Source organism: Toxorhynchites rutilus, chromosome 1 (assembly GCF_029784135.1).
Source record: "Toxorhynchites rutilus septentrionalis strain SRP chromosome 1, ASM2978413v1, whole genome shotgun sequence".
NCBI lineage: Eukaryota > Metazoa > Arthropoda > Insecta > Diptera > Culicidae > Toxorhynchites > Toxorhynchites rutilus.
Window position 1 is genome coordinate 176,487,890 of NC_073744.1, and position 20,232 is coordinate 176,508,121.

Below are 20,232 nucleotides of genomic sequence, written 5' to 3' on the forward strand. Positions count from 1 at the left end.
CGACGAATTTCATGCGAAGTTCCCGGTCGATAGCGATGTGGCTTCTCCACCTATCCTGCTACTGGTGCGCTTATCCGAGCTGACTTCGTGTGCCTTACCATGCAAACCGGGAACTTCGCATGAAATTCGTCGCTATCAGAAGTCGACCGAATTGCTGATCCGCAAGCTACCTTTGCAGCATTTGGTTCGTGGAATTGCTCAGGACTTCAAAACCGACTTGCGCTTCCAAAGTTCCGCGGTTATGACGCTGCAGGAGGCTTATTAGAAGATACCAATTTGTGTGCTATCCATGCAAAACGCGTCACATCATGCCCAAGGACATCCAGCTGGCCCATCGTATCCGAGGAGAGCGTGCTATATTAGCTTAGCATATAATCAACGGCCCTTTTCAGGGCTCCAAATTTGATGGATTAGAGTTTAGAAAAGTTTTTTACAGGCCGAACTGAAAGGAGCATTTAGCGAAAATCGTGGTTTCGATAATAATTCGTTACCGATAGGTGCCATGGATATGGATTTCTTAATGAAGAATATGAAATACATGACATGATGTAGTGAATGTATCCCCATATCGAAGAAATCACTTTGATGAAACTGTTTACCGTTTGTCTTTTTTAATTGTTGGGAAAGGGCATTATTTCTGCTGACTAAATTCCAAGAAAAAATCCATTCCTTCTTTAAGCGTGATTCATTCTGCTTCGGATCAACGGAACAGTATGATAATCATTTCATACAAAAGATAAAATGTCCAAGAGTTATATGATTGCTATTTATTGAGTCGAAAAATTGTTTCAATAGCTTAATGATAGCTTCGAAAACAGGTTATTGAAATCATTCGTATCCGTATGTAGCGCGCCCACTTGGAAACCCATTAATCTTATTGGAATGTGAGATGGGGAAGCTCATACTTACGTCTATGCATTATGCTGTACACTACAGACTTTTTTTCTCCGTACTGATTAAGAAGCCGACCGAACTATCGGTCGACAAGTCAGTCTGCAGTCGGCGGGGGCTCTTAATTTCGTTTTTGCAGGCCGAACCGAGAAAATTTCAGTCGAGTTAACTCTTTTTTACAGTAATGCTTTTGAATCCGGACACTTTGCATTACATTCAATATCATACCACAGCCATAACATTTTTTTCATGTTGAATTTATGCGATTAATAGTTGCTAATATAGTTACTGATAGTTTCTTGATAGTTACTAATCAATCGCATTAATTCAACATGCAGAAAATGTTTTGGCTGCGGTATGGTATTAAATGTAACGCAAAGTGTCCGGATTCAAATACATTACTGTATACTTACTTCGATGTTATTCGTTTCTCTCTCAGGGTAAGCAACGAATATAATAAGGGTGGGGTTTAGATTCTATACTTTTATGGTTTATAAAATGACGCTTCCTTTGCTTTCGTTCATTTCTTACTCTACTCTCGCACCATGACGACTCGTTTGTTTGGGACCAAGCAGATAGATAGTTAGTCTTTCAGTGGTAAGGCACACGAAAGCAGCTCGGATAAGCGCACCAGCCGCAGGATAGGTGAAGAAGCCACATCGCTATCGACCGGGAACTTTGCGTGAAATTCATCGCTATCGGAAGTCGACCGAATTGCTGATCCGCAAGCTACCTTTGCAGCTATTGGATCGTGGAATTGCTCAGGACTTCAAAACAGACTTGCGCTTCCAAAGTTCCGCGGTTATGACGCTGCAGGAGGCTTATTAGAAGATACAAATTTGTGTGCTATCCACGCAAAACGCGTCACATCATGCCCAAGGACATTCAGCTGGCCCATCGAATCCAAGGAAAGGGTGCTATATTAGCTTAGCATATAATCAACGGCCCTTTTCAGGGCTCCAAATTTGATGGATTAGAGTTTAGAAAAGTTTTTTACAGGCCAAACTAAAACGAGAATTTTCGTTTGGATGCCATACAGCATCGAGAAAATTCCGGAAAGATCTAATCGTTGCTGAAAAATAATCTGCCAGTTCCCTGGGTATTGAAGAATACATCCATGCGAAAGAGTTTATTTTAATGTTTTCAAATTATATGGCGAACACAGCGACCAAATACATTTGATTTCGTAATTTTTCAATCAAGTGTAATTAGCTGGAAAGCTTCTGAAGATTATTCTTTCCCATCATTAGGATATTTTCGTATCCAATATTGGATGCATAACATGAAAAACGGAAAATGTTTCGTATCGCGAAAATTATATAATTTTCAATTGATTATTGCTCAGTCGCCGAAATTTTCATACTCAGAGAGTTCATTCTCCTCCAGTTTGCCTTCCAAATTGCCATCGTAAACCACACCTTCTCTCGATTCAATCACGCACGAAAAGCATACTGAAATGATATTCAACATCGTTACTGAACGAGCTGAACGGCGAGGGATCGAGGGATTCATTACCTGGCCTGACCTGATCTGAAATGCAATCAGTTTGTTTTAACTGTGAGGGAGCGCAGAAAAGCCGATGCTGATACTCTCGCGACCAAGAGAGTATCAGCATCGAAATACGGTTCCTCGGGAAGACATAGAAGCAGCCGCCACACACACACATACACGCGCGCAACTCTTTTCATTTGCTGGTTATCGAGAGGAAACCTGGAAAGAAATGATCGTTGCTGAAAAATAATCTGCCAGTTCCCCTTGGAATTGAAAATTACATTCAAGCGAGTTTATTTTAATGTTTTCTATCCATATAATACTGCGACCACATACATTTGGTTTTGTGATTTGTCAATCAAGTGCAGTTAGCAGGAAAGCTTCTGAAGATTATTCTTCAGAACAAGGTTTTTTGTATCCAATATTGGATGCATAAAACCTTGAGTCTCCAACGTAACACTCTCGTGTTTTAAGTCACCCAAATATTTATTTATTCATTCATTCAGGATGGATTTAGATTCAACTTCAAACAAATGATCTCTAAATCAACGATAGTCCTACGTCACCCTTGCGGTTATACCATAGATATAACCCACTTCCTGTTTTTAGTGACGTCATCTGAGTCGTTGAAGTAAACAATGTGTTCTTATTTTTCTATTTTTCGTGCTTTGTAAGTTTGTGCGTTGATAATATAGTTGATTATATTGAACACCATGAATAATTTGATAAAACATTTATCCACAAAGAACATAATTTTCGCTTTTTTGGAAAGCGAAAGAATCTCTTTTTTGGTCCGATAATGCCATTTTCATAATTTATACACCCACTCACAGCGCATTGAACCATTTTCGATTTTTCATTTCAGGAACATTTACGCGTAAGTCGGAAAACAAAATACAACTGGCGACTGTTTACACTGACAATTCGGATGACGTCATCAAAAAAAATTTTTACTCGCTAAAGAACTAGCCTTGCCTCTGTAAGCCGTGATGAGAAGCAACGCACAACGCGGCATTCTGTTTCCACCTTAAAGATTCGATTTATGTTGTTGCTAAACATGGGGTAGACTACCAACGAACCGGATTCTCGTACAATCAACCATCACCGTGATGCGTATTTTCTCACGTATTTTCCTTGTATTTGTTCATACCGTGGGCACATTATCCTTGATTCCCCCAAATTATCAGGCCTTGAAACATATGAGGGCTTGTGCCCCACATCCTGCATACATTTTCAATTTTTTGTTTGGTTTCCGCAACTACTCAACCGCATTCTTCTCTGCACATTTCACTTGATATTCCGTTCCGACGAAGACTGGTGCACATTTTTCTTCCTCTCGCTCCGCGTGGAAAGCACTTCATCATTTTTGTGCCCCTCAAGAAGAATTTCAATCAAGAACCTCTTCCGCAGATTCAGCTCGGCTTTTGCGGGGGCTGGCCTCCGGATATGAATCAATGTCTCGAGGCGTAATGGATTGAGTGCAGCGTATCAATCAAGCCCAACCATGGTCTGTGCGCGGCTGATGTGGGTGCTAATGAGGTGCAAATATTTCTCCATCCGTATGCTGCCACCGATGGTTCCACAGTTTGTTGAAGCCATCCTCGCCTTAAATGACCCTTTTAACGGAGAAAAACATTATTCGATCCACGTCCACACGTCCCGTTTGCCCCGCAGTCAGCGTCTGTTAATGAATTTTGTGCAGCTGTAAATCTAATTAGTGTGACATCGGAGACAATTTGCAGGAGCTGCTTGTCATCTCCGATCCTTGCTCGGGTGGGAAAGCTATCGGGAGGAAGGAAGGCTGTCCCTTAGCTAACTGTGCGCTAACACGAGCGGAGTGATGTTGTTATTGCATAGACTCTCAGTGTTGGTGCTAAAAGCGCGTCTCCTTTACCGATGATGAACTCTCTGAAACATTTTACCACATTACTGAATAATAAACTGGTGTGAAACGAAGGAAATCATGGATATGAAGCAGCATATTTGTAAACACGTTTCACCACTCTCACTTTAAAATTAATTGTTGACAAAACAGCACTTTTGGCATATCGTTTTGTCCATCTTGTACTTCTCGGATAGCTGGAAGTTTAAAACGATTTATGCACTTTATGAACAGTTAAAATTCACTCAAACAGCAAGGTGCAGTCAAACACTTCTCTTCGCAACATATTTTCACCCTATGTCAATCTGTTGCAATGAATAATGCATCCGTCATTTTGGGGCAGAATATAAACCAACACATTTAGCTGCCTACTGCGATCCGAAGGCAGCACCGCCATCAAATATGTAATGATATTCAAATAGAACATTTGAATATTTTCCCATCGTAGATTGTAGGACTCATATTCTGGATTCAGTATCCAGTTCAATTTTCATGTCTCGTCAGTGTGTTCTTTTACTTACATTTTGTATTTTTCTATAATATCTTTTTCTCTTCCATTTCTTCTCTTCTTATCTTATGTGGCCTGGCATATCGAATATTTCGTCCCCGTTTCGTAACTATGTGTTCGGTGTTACCTTCTTTACGTGATGTGTTCATATCCCATACATGTGTGTATACACGCTCCTTGACTGCTGCTGCTGCTGTTGTCATCCATGTTTATCTCATGCTCTACATCGGCACCATCATCGCATTTGTATTCACACCATACACACGCCTACACCCAATCACAAACCGCGCACGTGGATACACACAAAATCATAACAATCGATGCGACACGCGAAGGTGTTGCAAAACCGCGGAGTTTTCCAAACAAACCGACTTGTTGGATCGTTCAAGCTGGATGTGGCGACGCTTTGGCACCAGAGAGGTAAGAATAGAATTTGAGGCGGGACGGCGGCGCTCGCTTGTTGCATTTGCTTGTTGCGTTCCTTGTCCATTGCTTTCAGTTATTGTCGGATGATACTAGTTGCCATTCAAATTACAATCACATTAGCACTCAAAACAAGGTAACCAATCAGGACAAAAAGTTACGAGGTCTGGAAATGAGACTGATTTCAGGAAAGTGTTTGACGTGGCTCTCGGGTATATATTGAGCGTACAAATTGAAGAACTAAACGTCGCGTCGCGTCACAAAAATTGTTCAATTTTAAGTGCTTATTGCTCAGTCATTTATTGACGGATTCACGAGACTTTTCGCACCAACCGCTCCCTAACTGTCTATAACAGGGGTTCTCAAACTCTTTTGGGCAAGAGACCCCTTTTCCAGAAATAAGTCATACCTTAGACCCCCATTGCCAAATTTGTTTGAGAATCCTATCTTTAGTTTTTTTGTTCTGAATAATTATCAATTTGAAAACATTGCAGTTGGTTAATGAGTGAACTTGACATTATTTTTTCACAGAGGCGATCTGGCGTAGTGGTAATATGAGCACCTTTCACCCAAAAGGTCGCGAGTTCAATTCACACTCCCGACATTCTTCCAAAAAATGGAAGTAATGTGACAAACCAGCCAAAAGTTTAGAAAGTCACTATAATACAAAAAAAAAATATTTCCTCATCATATTCAACAAAATAAATAGAGATAAAATTTAGTAAATATAACTACCAAAATATCAAAATACGGTTCAATATTGGTTAGTTAAAGCCTCAAATATCCGCGTTCGTTGATTTTCAAATGGTTCCCTTCGGTTTTGCGTTGTTTGTAACCATAATGAAGTCTTTTTTGACAAAGTATGGTGATGGAAGAACGAGAAAATATTTTTCAGCAATGTCTCACATCGCAGGATATTGTTTTTCAATGTTTCGTTATAACTAGAACATATGACAACCTTGGTTGTACTCCTGCCTCATCTGTGCTGATGATAATCAACTTTTCTTGCATCATCACCTTGGCTCATTCAATGGATGTGATACAGTACTGATTTATTGTCACGTATTTCAGAACGCATATGAAATTGCAACCTATGGGGAAGCTTGTTATACAGTAAAATATCAGCAGAAAGTTTGGACAAGAATTTGATGATGACTTCCTTCGTGTTGAATCGCGTTTATATTCAAAATACAGAGAAATGTTAAACATGCCTGAAGGACTCGTACGGTCAAACACATTACCTTGCACGAACCTGTTCACGTATTTTACTTGCCGAATTTTTGATCTTGTACTTTTTGTACTTTTTTATTTTCATCGCGTGCACACTCATCGTCTTGTTGAGTTTTTAAAATGTACAGCAATAATATTTTCTACTAACATATCAGTCATTTAAAGAGTTGCCACATATACAGAATATTCTGTTACAGATTTTTCGCCAAATTTCAGATACAGAATCTGTATACACAGAATTACAGATTTTCTGCAAGGATACAGAATTTAAAGATATTTTTTCAAGTTCAAATTAAAATGTTCAATTAATTACAGTTCATATTTTCTGTCTACCTTCTTACTAATAAACTTTGTTTTTTTTACCTATGTACCTTGATTCATAAAAATGCTGAACCAAGACGGGTCTATGGTACTAGGTGAGGCCGTTTCGTTGGTTAGTTGTTGGTTAGGGGAGCGGTATATGAAAACAGTACGGAAGAAAGCAGAAGGAGAATTATTTGCTTGTAGCGTGAAAGAGACAGACTGATCACGAGCGAGCTTCGGCACTAGCGTATTGTGTTTTGTTTATAAAACAAAACACAGTAGACTTCCAAGATGGCTGAAGAGTTGTTTTAGCAAGTTGGCCCACCTTAGGATACACTTCTAGGCGCCTTGTGCTGAACCATATGAAATGTCACCTCACTTCTCCATTCCTGCTAAGTATGTTTTTGGGACACTTTTTGATAATTCCACATCCATTAGCGTGTGTTGAGTGAATATTCTCGCTTCACAATGCCAACAAAACAATGTTCTGAAATCGGTTGACTATCACAATGATGGATCCTATTTTGAAAGCAAAGAACTATGTACCGGCTCAAGGAGGAGCATCAAGGATGAAATTGAAGGAAAATTTAAGAAAAGCAAAGTTCAACAAAACCATGTATAACCATCATATAATTTATTATGAGAAAACCTTTTTTATGATTTTTTTGTTGTTGTATTGATACGACTTAAGCAAACCATAAATAAGAACAATAAATTCAAAATCAAAATAAACCATTTGCATTTTTCCCATTAGTTTTTTGATACAGATTTATTCAGAAAATTTTACAGGATCAAATGTGGCAACCTTGGTCATTCTAATAACAGTGTGGTTCACGTAACATAACTTATGGAGCATCTTGAAAATTTCAAATAAAAACTTGTGTTATTTTATAGAGGTCGATATTCAGACTCCTTCGACCCCCAAAATCAATTTTCGTTTCTGTCGACCCCTGGGAAACCGAAATCGACCCCAGGGGGTCGATATCGACCACTTTGAGAAACTCTGGTCTATACCAATATTAATAGTTATAAAATTTTCAATTGTTAATTAATTGTTAATAGGGTTGAAACAAGAGCTTCTGATCTCTCATACATTTGTGTAGACCGCATGGCGTTTCCCTGACAAGTGGTCGACGAGACTGTGGCGAATCTTGTACAAAGATATTCAAAATCAACATTGCTCCGTTCTAAATGAAAGAAAGATTCATATATTTCAACCCCGATCATCAAGGGTCATAAATAGTGCAAATTATGAGCAGCCACAAACCCATTTTCTGTATAACCATCGCTCGACTCGCGCACATTCGTTAAGGTATCAACAATACATCCCTCCAAGATTTGTGCCACGATCAATTGAATGTTTCCGTACCTTCAAAACGGTTTTCTTTCACTCATAGGAATGCTTTCACGCGTCGCAAATTGTTCTACAGATATTAACGTATCGTGAACTACCTCGTGACTCCATCCGAATAATCAAACATACTTTGACACGTGACAACTGGAAACACTGAAGGCTGAGAAATAGGGTAGGGCGGGGCTAGTTGGTCATAGGGGTAAGTTGGTCAATGACGATATCTTGAATCTGAGCGTCCATAAAATTAGCGATCTATGGATGAAAAATAGCGAATTGCCGATAAAATATAATAAACAAATTGGAAAAACTTTGTGTTAAGTAGGTTAAAAAATACGGACATGGTTCCGATTTTGCCAAAAATCATTCACGGTTTGCGCGTTTTACAATGTGTTCTAAAACTGGTTAATAACCATGAAAAAAATCGGCTCAAACGTAAAACAAAGGTATATTGTACGTATTAGCTTTAAGTGTTAATGGAAATCGCTTTTAAAATTATTTTTATTGAATTTTAATGAATAATCTTTTTTCATATATAGAGGGGCTAGTTGATCACACAAATTGCTCGTTTGGGAGCAACGCATATAAAATTTTCAGGTATGCCGTGTTTCATTACGCAATCTATTAATAAATATAGAAAGCAGTTGTTTTACTGCTAATCCCATTGTATTTGAAACGAGACAACCACCACACAAACCACTTGCAACATAATTGTCATTTTCATATTTTTTGCTGTAAAATTTTCATTAAATATAATAAACGCTTACATTGAATATCAGAACTCACAATAATGCATTGAGTAATCTAGCATACCTGGAGGCTATTTCTACATACTTTGGGGCGAACTGTACAAATGCAACAAGAATGCAAGCGGTTGTGCGTCGTAACTCAAACCATATCGATTAAACTAATTGTAGAAAAGGTATGTGACCGGAAAACCTTCGATTTGTGAAGTGGTCGTTTGAAAGATCTGGGTTAATCTATTGTATAGTAGGACCAAAATAATAGAAATTCAATGTCACAATAATTCGAACTAACTAACTAACTGACTAATTTTCAACAACGATGATAATTCGAAATTTTCATAAGAGGCGAATGAACTGCAAAGTTTAAAGCCTCTTAAAAACAAAGAATCGAATCGAATCGAAATTTTCATTAATTTGTTTTTTTACTTGCTACATGATATCAGTTAGCTGTTTTTATTTTGATTTAATTTATTTATTTATTATGAAGGAAACTTCTAATGGAAAAATGTTTATTATTTGCTAAAAAAACATGCCTATTATTGACCAATTTACCCTGTGTGTGGGGTTAATTGGTCAATTTATTATGAAATATAAAAACGTTAAATACAAGAAAAATGTCAAATAATTGATTCTCTGGTTATTTTTCATTGACAGGGTAGAAGGTAAATTTCATTGTGGTTAGTTATAGCCAAATTTATTCAAAAATGACCAACTAGCCCCGCCCTACCCTACCTAAGACAAGACCAGACAATAGGGAGTCGATTTCGGACCAGTTTTCAGACCAGCTACTGATTGGTAAATTTTAAAGGATTGCCAATAATACTTGGAAATACACTTGGACAAAATGTACTCACGATATGTACTCTCACACTGGTTTTCATGATAAAGCATGACAGAAAAAGACAATTTGCTGTGAAATACGCAACAATTTTGCTTTACATCTTCCAAATGTATCCAATTCATGATACGAATACACATACGAACACATGTGTTAGGGATGTGAAAAAATAGCCTTCAGAAACTTTTTCTCATTTGGAAACATGACATTTGGAGCAGCTCGGCATTCCTGTTGCTCGCGCTGGGTAGAAGTGCAATGTCCTGGAAAAAAGGTAATGAAGATGGTGGTTTTCCGAGCGACATAGCATGCGCTGCCATAACTATTTCTCAAATATTGACGTCAGTAGTTGTTCAGTCGCAAGCGCACTGAAGAGAGGATTGATCGCAAACTGAAGCAACGCCCTGAAGTGCATTTTATCGCCTTCCTGTTCGAACAAGATCGAACAGGAGAAATGCAATAACAAGAAAATACAAAAATACAATACAAGAAATACAATGTACATAGTATAGTTTAAGTGTGTGTTGTGTTTTGTCTCCAAAACAACGTGTCCCTCGATCCGCCACAGTGAGGTTAAAGTTTCCATGCGAATGGAAAATCCCCGCTGCATCACTGCAATGAAGGCAGTTTGCATCGCGCCCACGGGGGGAATTTGGTTCACTCGCTGGGCAAGCTGCGTTAAGGCAGCTTTGGAATCGCGCAGCGGGAAATGCAGCAGTTTTTACAGTCCACTGCATTTAAGACGCTACAGTAGTGGTGTTTATATTCGATTGCCTACCTACCAAGTTCCCGCTGATTATGAATGTAATGTGACAGCATGCAGTGGATATTTGTGAAATTACGTTGAAAAATACGATTAAAAGTGATTTTTCAGTACAACATTTTCACTCCCCCACGGCCATAGAAACGAACGAACTTTCATTGGTTTTACCATATTGATATTACTATGGCTCTCAGTGTCGCTGTGTGTGATATGGGAAAATATTGTTCAATTAAGCAGCATTTCACCGGAAATGTTAATGATTCCGAGGACTAAGAATACGACTGCTCTCTGGACCTTTTTACCATATAAATAATGGAAATAAGTAACAATAAAATTGCCATCTGTTAAAAAACAAACCGTTGCAAGATTTCATGAGAAATTGAGCTCAAATCATCATGAAACCGTGAGTATTTTTAACATTGTATTGTTTCTTCCATATACATTTCATAAAGAAAGCAAACAATTTTGCATGTGAATATAAGTATACTTCGTCTACTGCTTAACCTCAATATGTACCTCATTGGTAGAAGTGTAATAGTAAAGCCGGGTTCAGACGGTGCGAGTAAACACACGAGTCAGTCTAGTCAGTTACTGTCAGTGTTGTAAACGGTCGACATTTCTCTCAACCATCACATACTGCTCTTGCGCGAGAGTCACAGCTCAATATGTATTGCGAATGTGACCAAGAAAGCATTGCTCGGTTCCAACAGTCACCTCTGAAATAAACGCACAGCCGCAAACACGGCAATCAATTGAACGTTTGTATATTCTCTCTTTCTGTCGAACGTACCCAGAAGAGCGGTGAAAATATGCTATTTCCATTCTACCATTCGTGCTCATAACCATCCTTTAATTCCGGCTACTTTGACTGTAGTTTTAATGTCATTTGACATTAAAACTGCAGTGGTATCATTCTTCTTCTCTCTTGATTCTGCATTCAAGCGTAGCTGTACACATACATCAACCTTCTCACTCACACATCCATACACGATGGATGATATTTAGACGGATTGTTTAGATCAAAGCAACCGACAAACTATTCCCTATCAAGTGTAAATGTGTTGAATGAACGTTTCAAGCGGTGACCGTTCCCCGTGAACACTGTTGTTTAATTACGGGACGATGAACAGCTAATGAATAAGACGGAAAAAACCGAAATGTCATATGACATTTTTAGGTCGACGGTACTTTGACTGTTCATGTTATGATGTTCATTAATGACACAGTACATACGTCTCCATAATTAGTGATACTATGGATGGTAACCATTACCAACACTGGTTACTGTAGTGCAGCTACTCACACCGTGTGAACACATCATGCCAGTTAGTGTCATGTGTGATCCGGCGTGCGAGCTACTTCAAAGTTTTTTGAATTTACTCGCACTCGCATCCCTCAAAACGTCAAAAATAGAATTTAGCGCTCGAATCAGGGATGCCAAATATAAAAAAAATGTCTCTATTTTTGAGATATTTGAAAATATGCGAAGATATTTATAGACTTGGAAATTATTGGAAAAACAAATAAAACCCTCATAGTTTCTGAACGAAATCGTTATTTTGTTTTGCACGCTGGCGGGGCACGTTTTCTTTTTGAGATTGTTTTCTTGAGAATCTCTACTATAGGATCATTATCAGGCACACTTTTCATTCAAAATTCAAGTACAACTTGCAAAAAAAGTATTGTTCTAAGAAACAGGATACATATTCGATTTAAAAAAGTATATTTTCATTGTTTATTTTAGTTTTTGACGCGTATTTATTCCTCCTGCAAATCTACTACCATTTTCATTTCACAAATTGATACACGAAGCTGCTGGCAAGGCGAGATAAATAAAATTAAAAAAAATCTTTTAGACTGCCATTTATAGCATCACATACTTCCGGAATTATCTTAGCTATGTATGCTTTCGAAATTCTAAAAAATGGGTGAGTTATATCTATGATATACCCGCAAGGTTGACGTGGGACTACCTTAGCTTAGCGCAATCATTTGTTTGTATTGATTAAATTCTTGATTGAATGAAACAATTCCCGAATTCAATTGAATTCAATATATTTGCTTTGTGAGTAAAAATATTGTATAATTCCATATAAGGTCAATTCATGCATTGTAATAGATAATGTTCTTCGTTACAAGTAAATTTAATGACAGTCCTTTTACGTTTAGTATGATGTCTAGGACAAAATATGTGAACGGAAGAATTATCAAACGATTATTTTATTAAACGTTTCCTTCTGAAGTTTGCATCTCTCAAGTGTACGTATTTCTCGAACCACGAATTTGCTTGATTTGATGAACTTCAGGCACTCAGTTCCGATTTTGGCATGTACGTCGAACGCATATTGTTTAATCCATAGGCGTCATCGCAGCAATTGGTTATCAACATCTTGCCTAATCATCAAATGGTAGACGTAGGAATTCAGCGAGCAGAAGATATGAAGGCATATCCTTCAATGCAATCTTGAATAACCGTGCCAAAGCGTGGTGTTTCGTACTCGCTATTGGAATCCGTGCTAGAAAAACACTCCGGAATGCAAAAACCATGCGAGTGCAGGAAACATATTCTAGTTTGCACAAAGGCAAGCGAGTACAAAAGAACTCGCAGTTTGTATTTATTTGCAGAGCCGATTTCCCCAGACATCTTGGTTTCGAAGTCTGTGTTAGGGAAACACATTTCAGTCGGAACAAAAATACCCCCGACTTTCATGTATTTGCAGTGCCAATCTCTCCAACGCTGCTTGGTTTTGAAGCCTGTGTTAGGGAACACATTTCGGTGAGAACAAAAATCCCCATACTTTCATGTATTGGCAATGTCGATTTCTCCAAGGCTGCTTGGTTTTGATGGCTGTGTTAGGGAAGCCGTAGATCGGGCCAATCAAAATGAGGCAGTTAGGGCCTTTAGATAACGCTTAACATTTTACAGTTACTTTATTGTTTATCTAATGAAAAATAACATTTTATTAATTGCGATAGAAATATTCCCTATCAATTGATGCAAACATCTTTCCGATCCAGTAAGAAATGTTCGAGTTATAAGCATTCGGAATCTTTCATTTTTTCCTGCATGTTCTGTGTTTAGGTTTTCATTTTACCCCCCATATACTCCGGTTAGACGTAGTCCCACGTCAAAAATATCGAGAACAATTTGAATGATATTCCAAAAGAAAGGCACATCAATGTCGTTTTTTAATTTCACTCTTGCAAGTATAGCATCCCTCATGAGTGTATCTTGGCGTTGTATTGTTGGGCCAATGGAATCCAACAGTGTTTCCACTTATTCAGGTGTTTTTCTCAACACTGCTCTGTACTCTAGAGGATCATCATCGTAGAGTTCCTTCAATATTGTATTAGTTGCTCCTTTTCCTTGCATCCAATTGCTGGTCCAAATCCTTTTGCATTTCTGCTTTTTCGGAAATTCAGCACGAAATATTTTTATACACGGTCAGCGTCTATTTCGTAATTGTGTAATGATAAATGCAACTGAAGACCCGAGACGAAAGCTGCCAATAGAGAAGTCGATTTCGGATCAATCATCTGTCAAATTTGGACCTACTTGCTGTTTCTGACAATTTGATGGACATTTGAAAAAACATCTGGCATGCCTAGTGAGCCAATGCTGTAGTATCTAGTTTCTCGTCAGCAGCTCACACTGTGTGAACGGACAGGGCAAGTCAACCAATTTTCAAGCGAGTTCACCGGACCAGTAGCAGCTCACTGTCAAGTCAGCTACTAGCAACGTATAAATGCGCCTTAAAAAGCCAGTTGTTACGTCTTGTATTAGAGAAATACAGGATACAAAATTGCAACGCGCCCTCGTAACAGCTTTTAATGATGAAAGCATCCACTTTGTTCATTAGCATTAGCATTAGCATTAGCATTGAGCAAGTTGCACAATATCGTAGGTGGTACGAATTCAGAACTGTTATGTTAAAAACTAGCCTCCATTCGTTGCTGATGATTGGTAATATCTCTTAGATGAAGGCATGTTTTTTCCAACAGTTAAGAATTGTCCTGGCCACGTCCTTGCAACTGCTAAGGAAAGGGAAGGAATGTTAGTTCGACATTTACTTAAGAGAGATGCAGAGAACTCTACGACCTCTCATAAATGCCTCGGGAATTTAGGAACGTGTTAGTAGGGAAGGTAAACCATAGGATACACTCAGCCGGTGTTACTGGCATGAAAGCATCCACTTTGTTCATGTTCTTGAAATAATTATTTAACATTTCTTCGAACAGCCCTGCTTATTTTTCTACTACTTGCTACTATGGAAAAACAAGTTGAACTGTTATGACGAAAGGTTGTATCTAATGAGCATTATAAATTGTCTATCTGATCTAACTTTGTTCTCATTAAGGCATCAGCTCAATCCACTTGAAATCTGGGAACCCTGTTTCATCTGATGCTTCACGATAATTTCAAATTTTTGTTTCCTGGACTGGATCTATTCGTGAAGAATACCGGAGAACCCGAAATAACGGAATTAAGATACGCCGTAGTCAAGTTGCACTTTCTTAGCTTTATTTATTAGTTCCACCTCCGTTTTCGCCACGAAATTGGTGAAACGATAGGAAGAAACATTTTCTAGTTGGAAAACATATTTATACACAATTCATGTTTGAAAAGTGGATTAATTCAATATTTCACGACGATTCTGAATTTTCACCGTGGAATCGAGATGTTGGCTCGTGAAAATAGTGATGAATATAGACGTCAAAATATTTCCCCGTTCATGTTCAATTCTCGAGTTTTCAATGAAAATTTCAATATGGATGCAATTTCATTCAATCGAATCTCTGCACGGGTTGAAAAACTTCGTTACTTCGGGTTGGCCCGTGAGCAACTGTATATTTTATCCGAATTACTTTATTGAAGCTCGATATTTATTTACTTCACGTTTACTGGCGAACTTTTAATATGAACGTGAACGTGAACATAAACATTGTTTTCACCACGAGTTTTTGAGTTGTTTGTTCGCAAAGTAGTTCACCGTGAAATGATCGTACTATTTCACCACCTGTTCGTTTTCACGTTCACGGGAACTCTAAACCAGCCTTTAGGTGGTTGGCACTAAAAAGATGGTGTATGGGAGAACAGTGCGAACCAGTCTGGTGCACGTCTTCACACTGTCATCGGTTACACATGACAATAGAGCGGAAAAAAACACCAGATTGGCTTTGCAGTAAACGTTTTGACGTAGGACTACGTCTTTCATTTCTATACTGGGGTGTGAGTTTAAAGTTTCGAAAACGAAAGCGTTACGCCGGAGAACGAGATTTTGAGCGTTAATAACTCCTAAACAACTGAACGAAATGATATGATAAACACTTCATTCGAAAGATAAAATGTCTACGCGTCATATGCTTGTTACTTTTTGGTCCAAAAACTTGTTTCAATAGCCCTAAAATTGCCTTCAAAACAGGCAATTGAAATCACACCAATCGGTATATAAGCGAGTGCCGCTCGGAAATCCATTCAGTTACGATTGCGCAACGATTGAGGTACGATCGCTGGAATGGGTGGCTGTTTCCCTAACACAGACTTCAGAACCATGAAGCCTGTGGAAATCGGCATAGCAAATTAGATGCAAGCTACGGGTGCTTTTGCACTCGCTTGCGTTTCTGGAAATTGGAATGTTCCCTAACACAGATTTCAAAACCATGGAGCCTGAGGAAATCGACATTGCAAAATTGATGCAAGCTGCGTGTACTTTTGTACTCGCTTGCGTTTCGGGAAATCGGAATGTTTCTCTAACACAGACTTCAAGACCATGGAGCCTGTGGAAGTCGGCATAGAAATTTAGATGCAAGCAGTGGGAACTTTCGTACTTGTTTGCGTTTTTGTTAATTGGAATGTTTTCCTAACACAGACTTCAAAACCATGAAGCCTGTGAAAAGATACAAACTTTTGTACTCGCTTGCATTTTTGCTAACCGGAATGTGTTTTCCCAATACAGATTCCGAAACCAAGAAGATGGGAGAATCGGCATTGCAGATACATTTAAGTCGGCAATACTTATATACCCCCAAATATTTTAACACTCCAGAATTCGTTTTGTTATCACGGTCTACAAATGCGGGTACAAATGCAACGCTTTGGTTCGGTTTGTCGAGACTGTATATCCCTTCATGCCGCCAGCTCACTGAACTTCTATTCATACTGTTTGATGATTAGGCAAAACGTTGATAACTGTTTACTGCGATACTGTTGATAACTGTTTACTACCATAATGCATAAATTGACTTGAATTGAGATTTGTTTGCAATTGAATTCGTAAATAGCTTCATTCATTAACTATTTTAATCAATAATTTAATCAATTCACAAAAGATAGCACTGCGCAGCGACAATATCGCACCCAATGAGGATCATCCGAGGTGGGATTATTGATAATTGAAGAAATACAATTGATTACTAAGCCCACGGTAGTCCTACGTCAACCTTACGGTTATATCGTAGGTATAACCCATCCATAGTTTTTTTTTTTTTGTACGAGAGTCTGCCCGAAAAGTATCGCGACTTTTGGATTTCCGCGCATTACGTATAATTGATTTTTTATATTTTTGAGGCGTTATGTTGGTACTTATGTCACTCAATTGTGCTGGCAAACTCGTTCATTTCGAGTGCTCACTTAATTTTGATAGTCGTTTTGCTTGCATGTGTTTTGGCTCATCTTCGAATTTCGCCTATTCAAAAAAAAGTCAAAGTGTCCGAGACACGACCGCATAGTTGACATAGGATTCCGTTTGGCTTTCTGTTGATTTTGGATACGTTTAAAGAATTACATCGATAAACTCTTTGATAATGATTTGGTGGCCCTGAAAGGGGGTCTGTTTTATTTGGTTGTTGGGTATTGTTTGTTCACTCCACCAGAGTTTACCGAGTGATGATGACAGAAGGATGGTAAACAGTCGTTGGATAGTGCGTGTCAGATAAAAGATACCGAAGTGGAACGAGATATGATGAAAACCGCCCTCTGTGATTTTAGACGAGATGCCTCCTGTGTTATGTATGGATGAAAAAAAAAACTCATCAATGTAATATAAGATAATTACCAATACCCAACACAATTATCACTTTTTCTCATCAATAAGAACATGTGACTTTAATATAGAGAAAACATATTTGAAATGGAAAAGGTAATTTTCTTTTATAATTTTTACTTCCTGAGTGTTTATTCAAACCAATGCGAATTTTAATTGGATTAACAACAACTAATACTATATGTAGAGCATATTCACTTTTTCTAATAGTTTTTCACTTTTCCAATTTTTCTCGCCGTATAAACATTTCTTGGGTGAAAATGGATACAACAAAACAGACAGTTTAAATCAAACGACCCGTTTTCGAGCGGGAACATACCTTGATTTTTGTTTAGTCAAATTCAAATAAATCGTTTCGTATATCGATCATTTCTAACACAACTGCTACCATATACAATTTTACACTTACACTTGTGCTAAATTTTTCACAATACACAATCGGTCATTGATATGAAATTTTACGAAGCAACCAACCTTTAATTTCCAAATTTAAATTTTATTTGCTAGAATTAATCGTATCACTCACCTTACTTGCAATATAAAAATGCTCCCGACTTGCACATATTTGCAATGTCGATTTCCCCTGGGCACCTTGGTTTTGATGTCTCTGTTAGGAAACACATTTCGGTGGGAGCAAAAGCTCCCTCTACTTTCATGTACTTGGAATGTCGATTTCCCCCAGGCAGCATGGTTTAGATGTCTATGTTAGGGAACACTTTTCGGAGGGAACAAAAGCTCCCCCTACTTTCATGTATTTGCAATGTCGATTTCCCCCCAGGCAGCTTGATTTTGATGTCTCTGTTAGGGACCCGCCGCATGTGTCGTCATTTTCGACCAATCAGAAGTGGGTATTTCCGTTACGATAGGGGTTGAGATTTTTCAATTGTTCGATAGTTAGTTTCATGACCTATATTATTTTCTTCAATGTAAAAAAATTGTTATGGAGTGCCGAAATCGATTGACGCAAAAATTTTACCAATCCATCATGAAATGACTGAGCTATAAGCGTTTGAAATTGGACAATTTTCAGGATGTGCTCGATTTTAGATTTTCGATTTGTACCCCAATATGTTCCCGAAAGACGTAATCCTACGTCAAAATGGATCAAAGAATCTGTATCAAATTTTGTGTGGAAAACAAAATCAAATGCACAGACGCATTCCGAAACATACATTTCGTCAAATATGTACCGGGAATTTGTGTTTATAAAGAAAATGCTTTATTTAACATCTAAATTTATTTTGTCGCCTTCAAAATGGGAACCCTTCTGAAGGAATACACTTTTACCAATGAACAATTCAGTCATCGAAACACTTTTTACAGCTGTATTCAAGAATTACCTTCAGTTCACGCAGCGAATTCGTTTGTATGTCTTCAATACTGTCAAAACGGGTCCCTAGAAGCGGAAATTTGCTTCGTCGACCTGTCATACTCGTACGCCCTTGTCTTGTTGCCAGTAATTATGCGTTGGATGAACGTGGAATCAGAGTTCTATCGTTCAAGCATGCCTTCAGCCACTTGATTGTATTGAAAAGACTGACTTTCCTTAAGCCCAAAACATCAACAAAAATACGACGAACGGTCTCGTGAGGGATTTTTAATTAATCGCATAAAGGGTGTCACATCAAATTGCATCACGGAAAAAACGCTGTAGAAATTCGCCCAGTAGACCGATCCTTTTGAAAATTTTAGACAGTAAAATAAAAACTATTAAACAACTTTTGGCATTTTCTTTTTTGTCATACTTCGAGCCCAAGCCCGTATGCTCGCACCTTCCTCTTTACCCCGTCCATAAGGTTCTGTACAACGTCAGGTTGTAGTTTTTGACGTAGGACTACGTCTTTCATTTCTGTACCGGGTGTAAGTTCAAAGTTTCGAAAACGAGAGAGTGACGCTGGACTGCAAGGTTTTGAACGGTAATACCTCTTTACTGGTTGAATGGAGTGGTACAATAATCACTTCATCAGAAAGATAAAATGTCAACGAATTATATGATTGTTACTTATTGGTCCAAAAAATCGTTTCAATAGCTTAAAAATTGTTTTGAAAGCAACCTATTGAAATCATAACAATCTAGCTCATTGATGATTGGTGATCGCAATGTGTTCCCGAACACGGATGCAAAATCTAGGTACCTGGAGAAACCGTCATAGCGCATACATGCGAGCTGTGATTTATTTTGCTCGCTTGCATTAGTGTTTGGGAAACCATAGCGGACACACGCAAGGCGTGAGTACTTCCACTCGCATCAGTTTCTCGCATGGAACAGTCATGAAACATTGTTTGCGTGTGAATGCGTCCGAGCGAAGGAATATTCGCACCCATTTACGCATTCGGATCCAATAGCATCAGTTTCTGTTCTGCTTTCGCATGGAACAGTTGTGAAAAAATGTTCGCGTGTTAATGCGTCCGAGCGAAGGACTATTCGCACCCAATTACTCATTCGACTTGGTGTTCCCGCGATACAATCTGTTCTGTTTCTATTCTGCTTTCGCATGGAACAGTCATGAAAAATTGCCACATCACGATAAAAACGAAATGAAGTTTATGCAAGGTTATATAGACTTTTTTTCGTTTTCACCGTGAAATGGCACCCTCAGTTTCTATTCTGCGTATGGAGTGATCATGAAAAACCTCGTGTCATTCTCACGAACACAAAAATGAATCATGAATTAAACATCTTCAGTTGCTTTTACAAGGCCACTCAAATTCCATCGGTTCGTTTCGGGACCACCAACAACTTCGAAAGAGTTGAATTTTATGTTA

The 20,232-nt window shown here is 38.3% G+C and overlaps 1 protein-coding gene across 6 annotated transcripts in view; it reads left to right on the forward strand.

The window, feature by feature from the left end:
* The window catches only part of LOC129762853 (otoferlin-like), a 301,153-nt gene that overhangs the window by 253,397 nt on the left and 27,524 nt on the right, over positions 1 to 20,232 (forward strand). The window contains exon 10 of one of the 6 annotated variants that reach the window (XM_055761421.1): positions 5,108 to 5,192. The exons of the other annotated variants lie outside the window; for them this stretch is intronic. Coding sequence (XP_055617396.1) covers positions 5,108 to 5,192 — 85 coding nt within the window. The remainder of the gene's footprint in view (positions 1 to 5,107; positions 5,193 to 20,232) is intronic. 6 annotated transcript variants of the gene reach the window in all.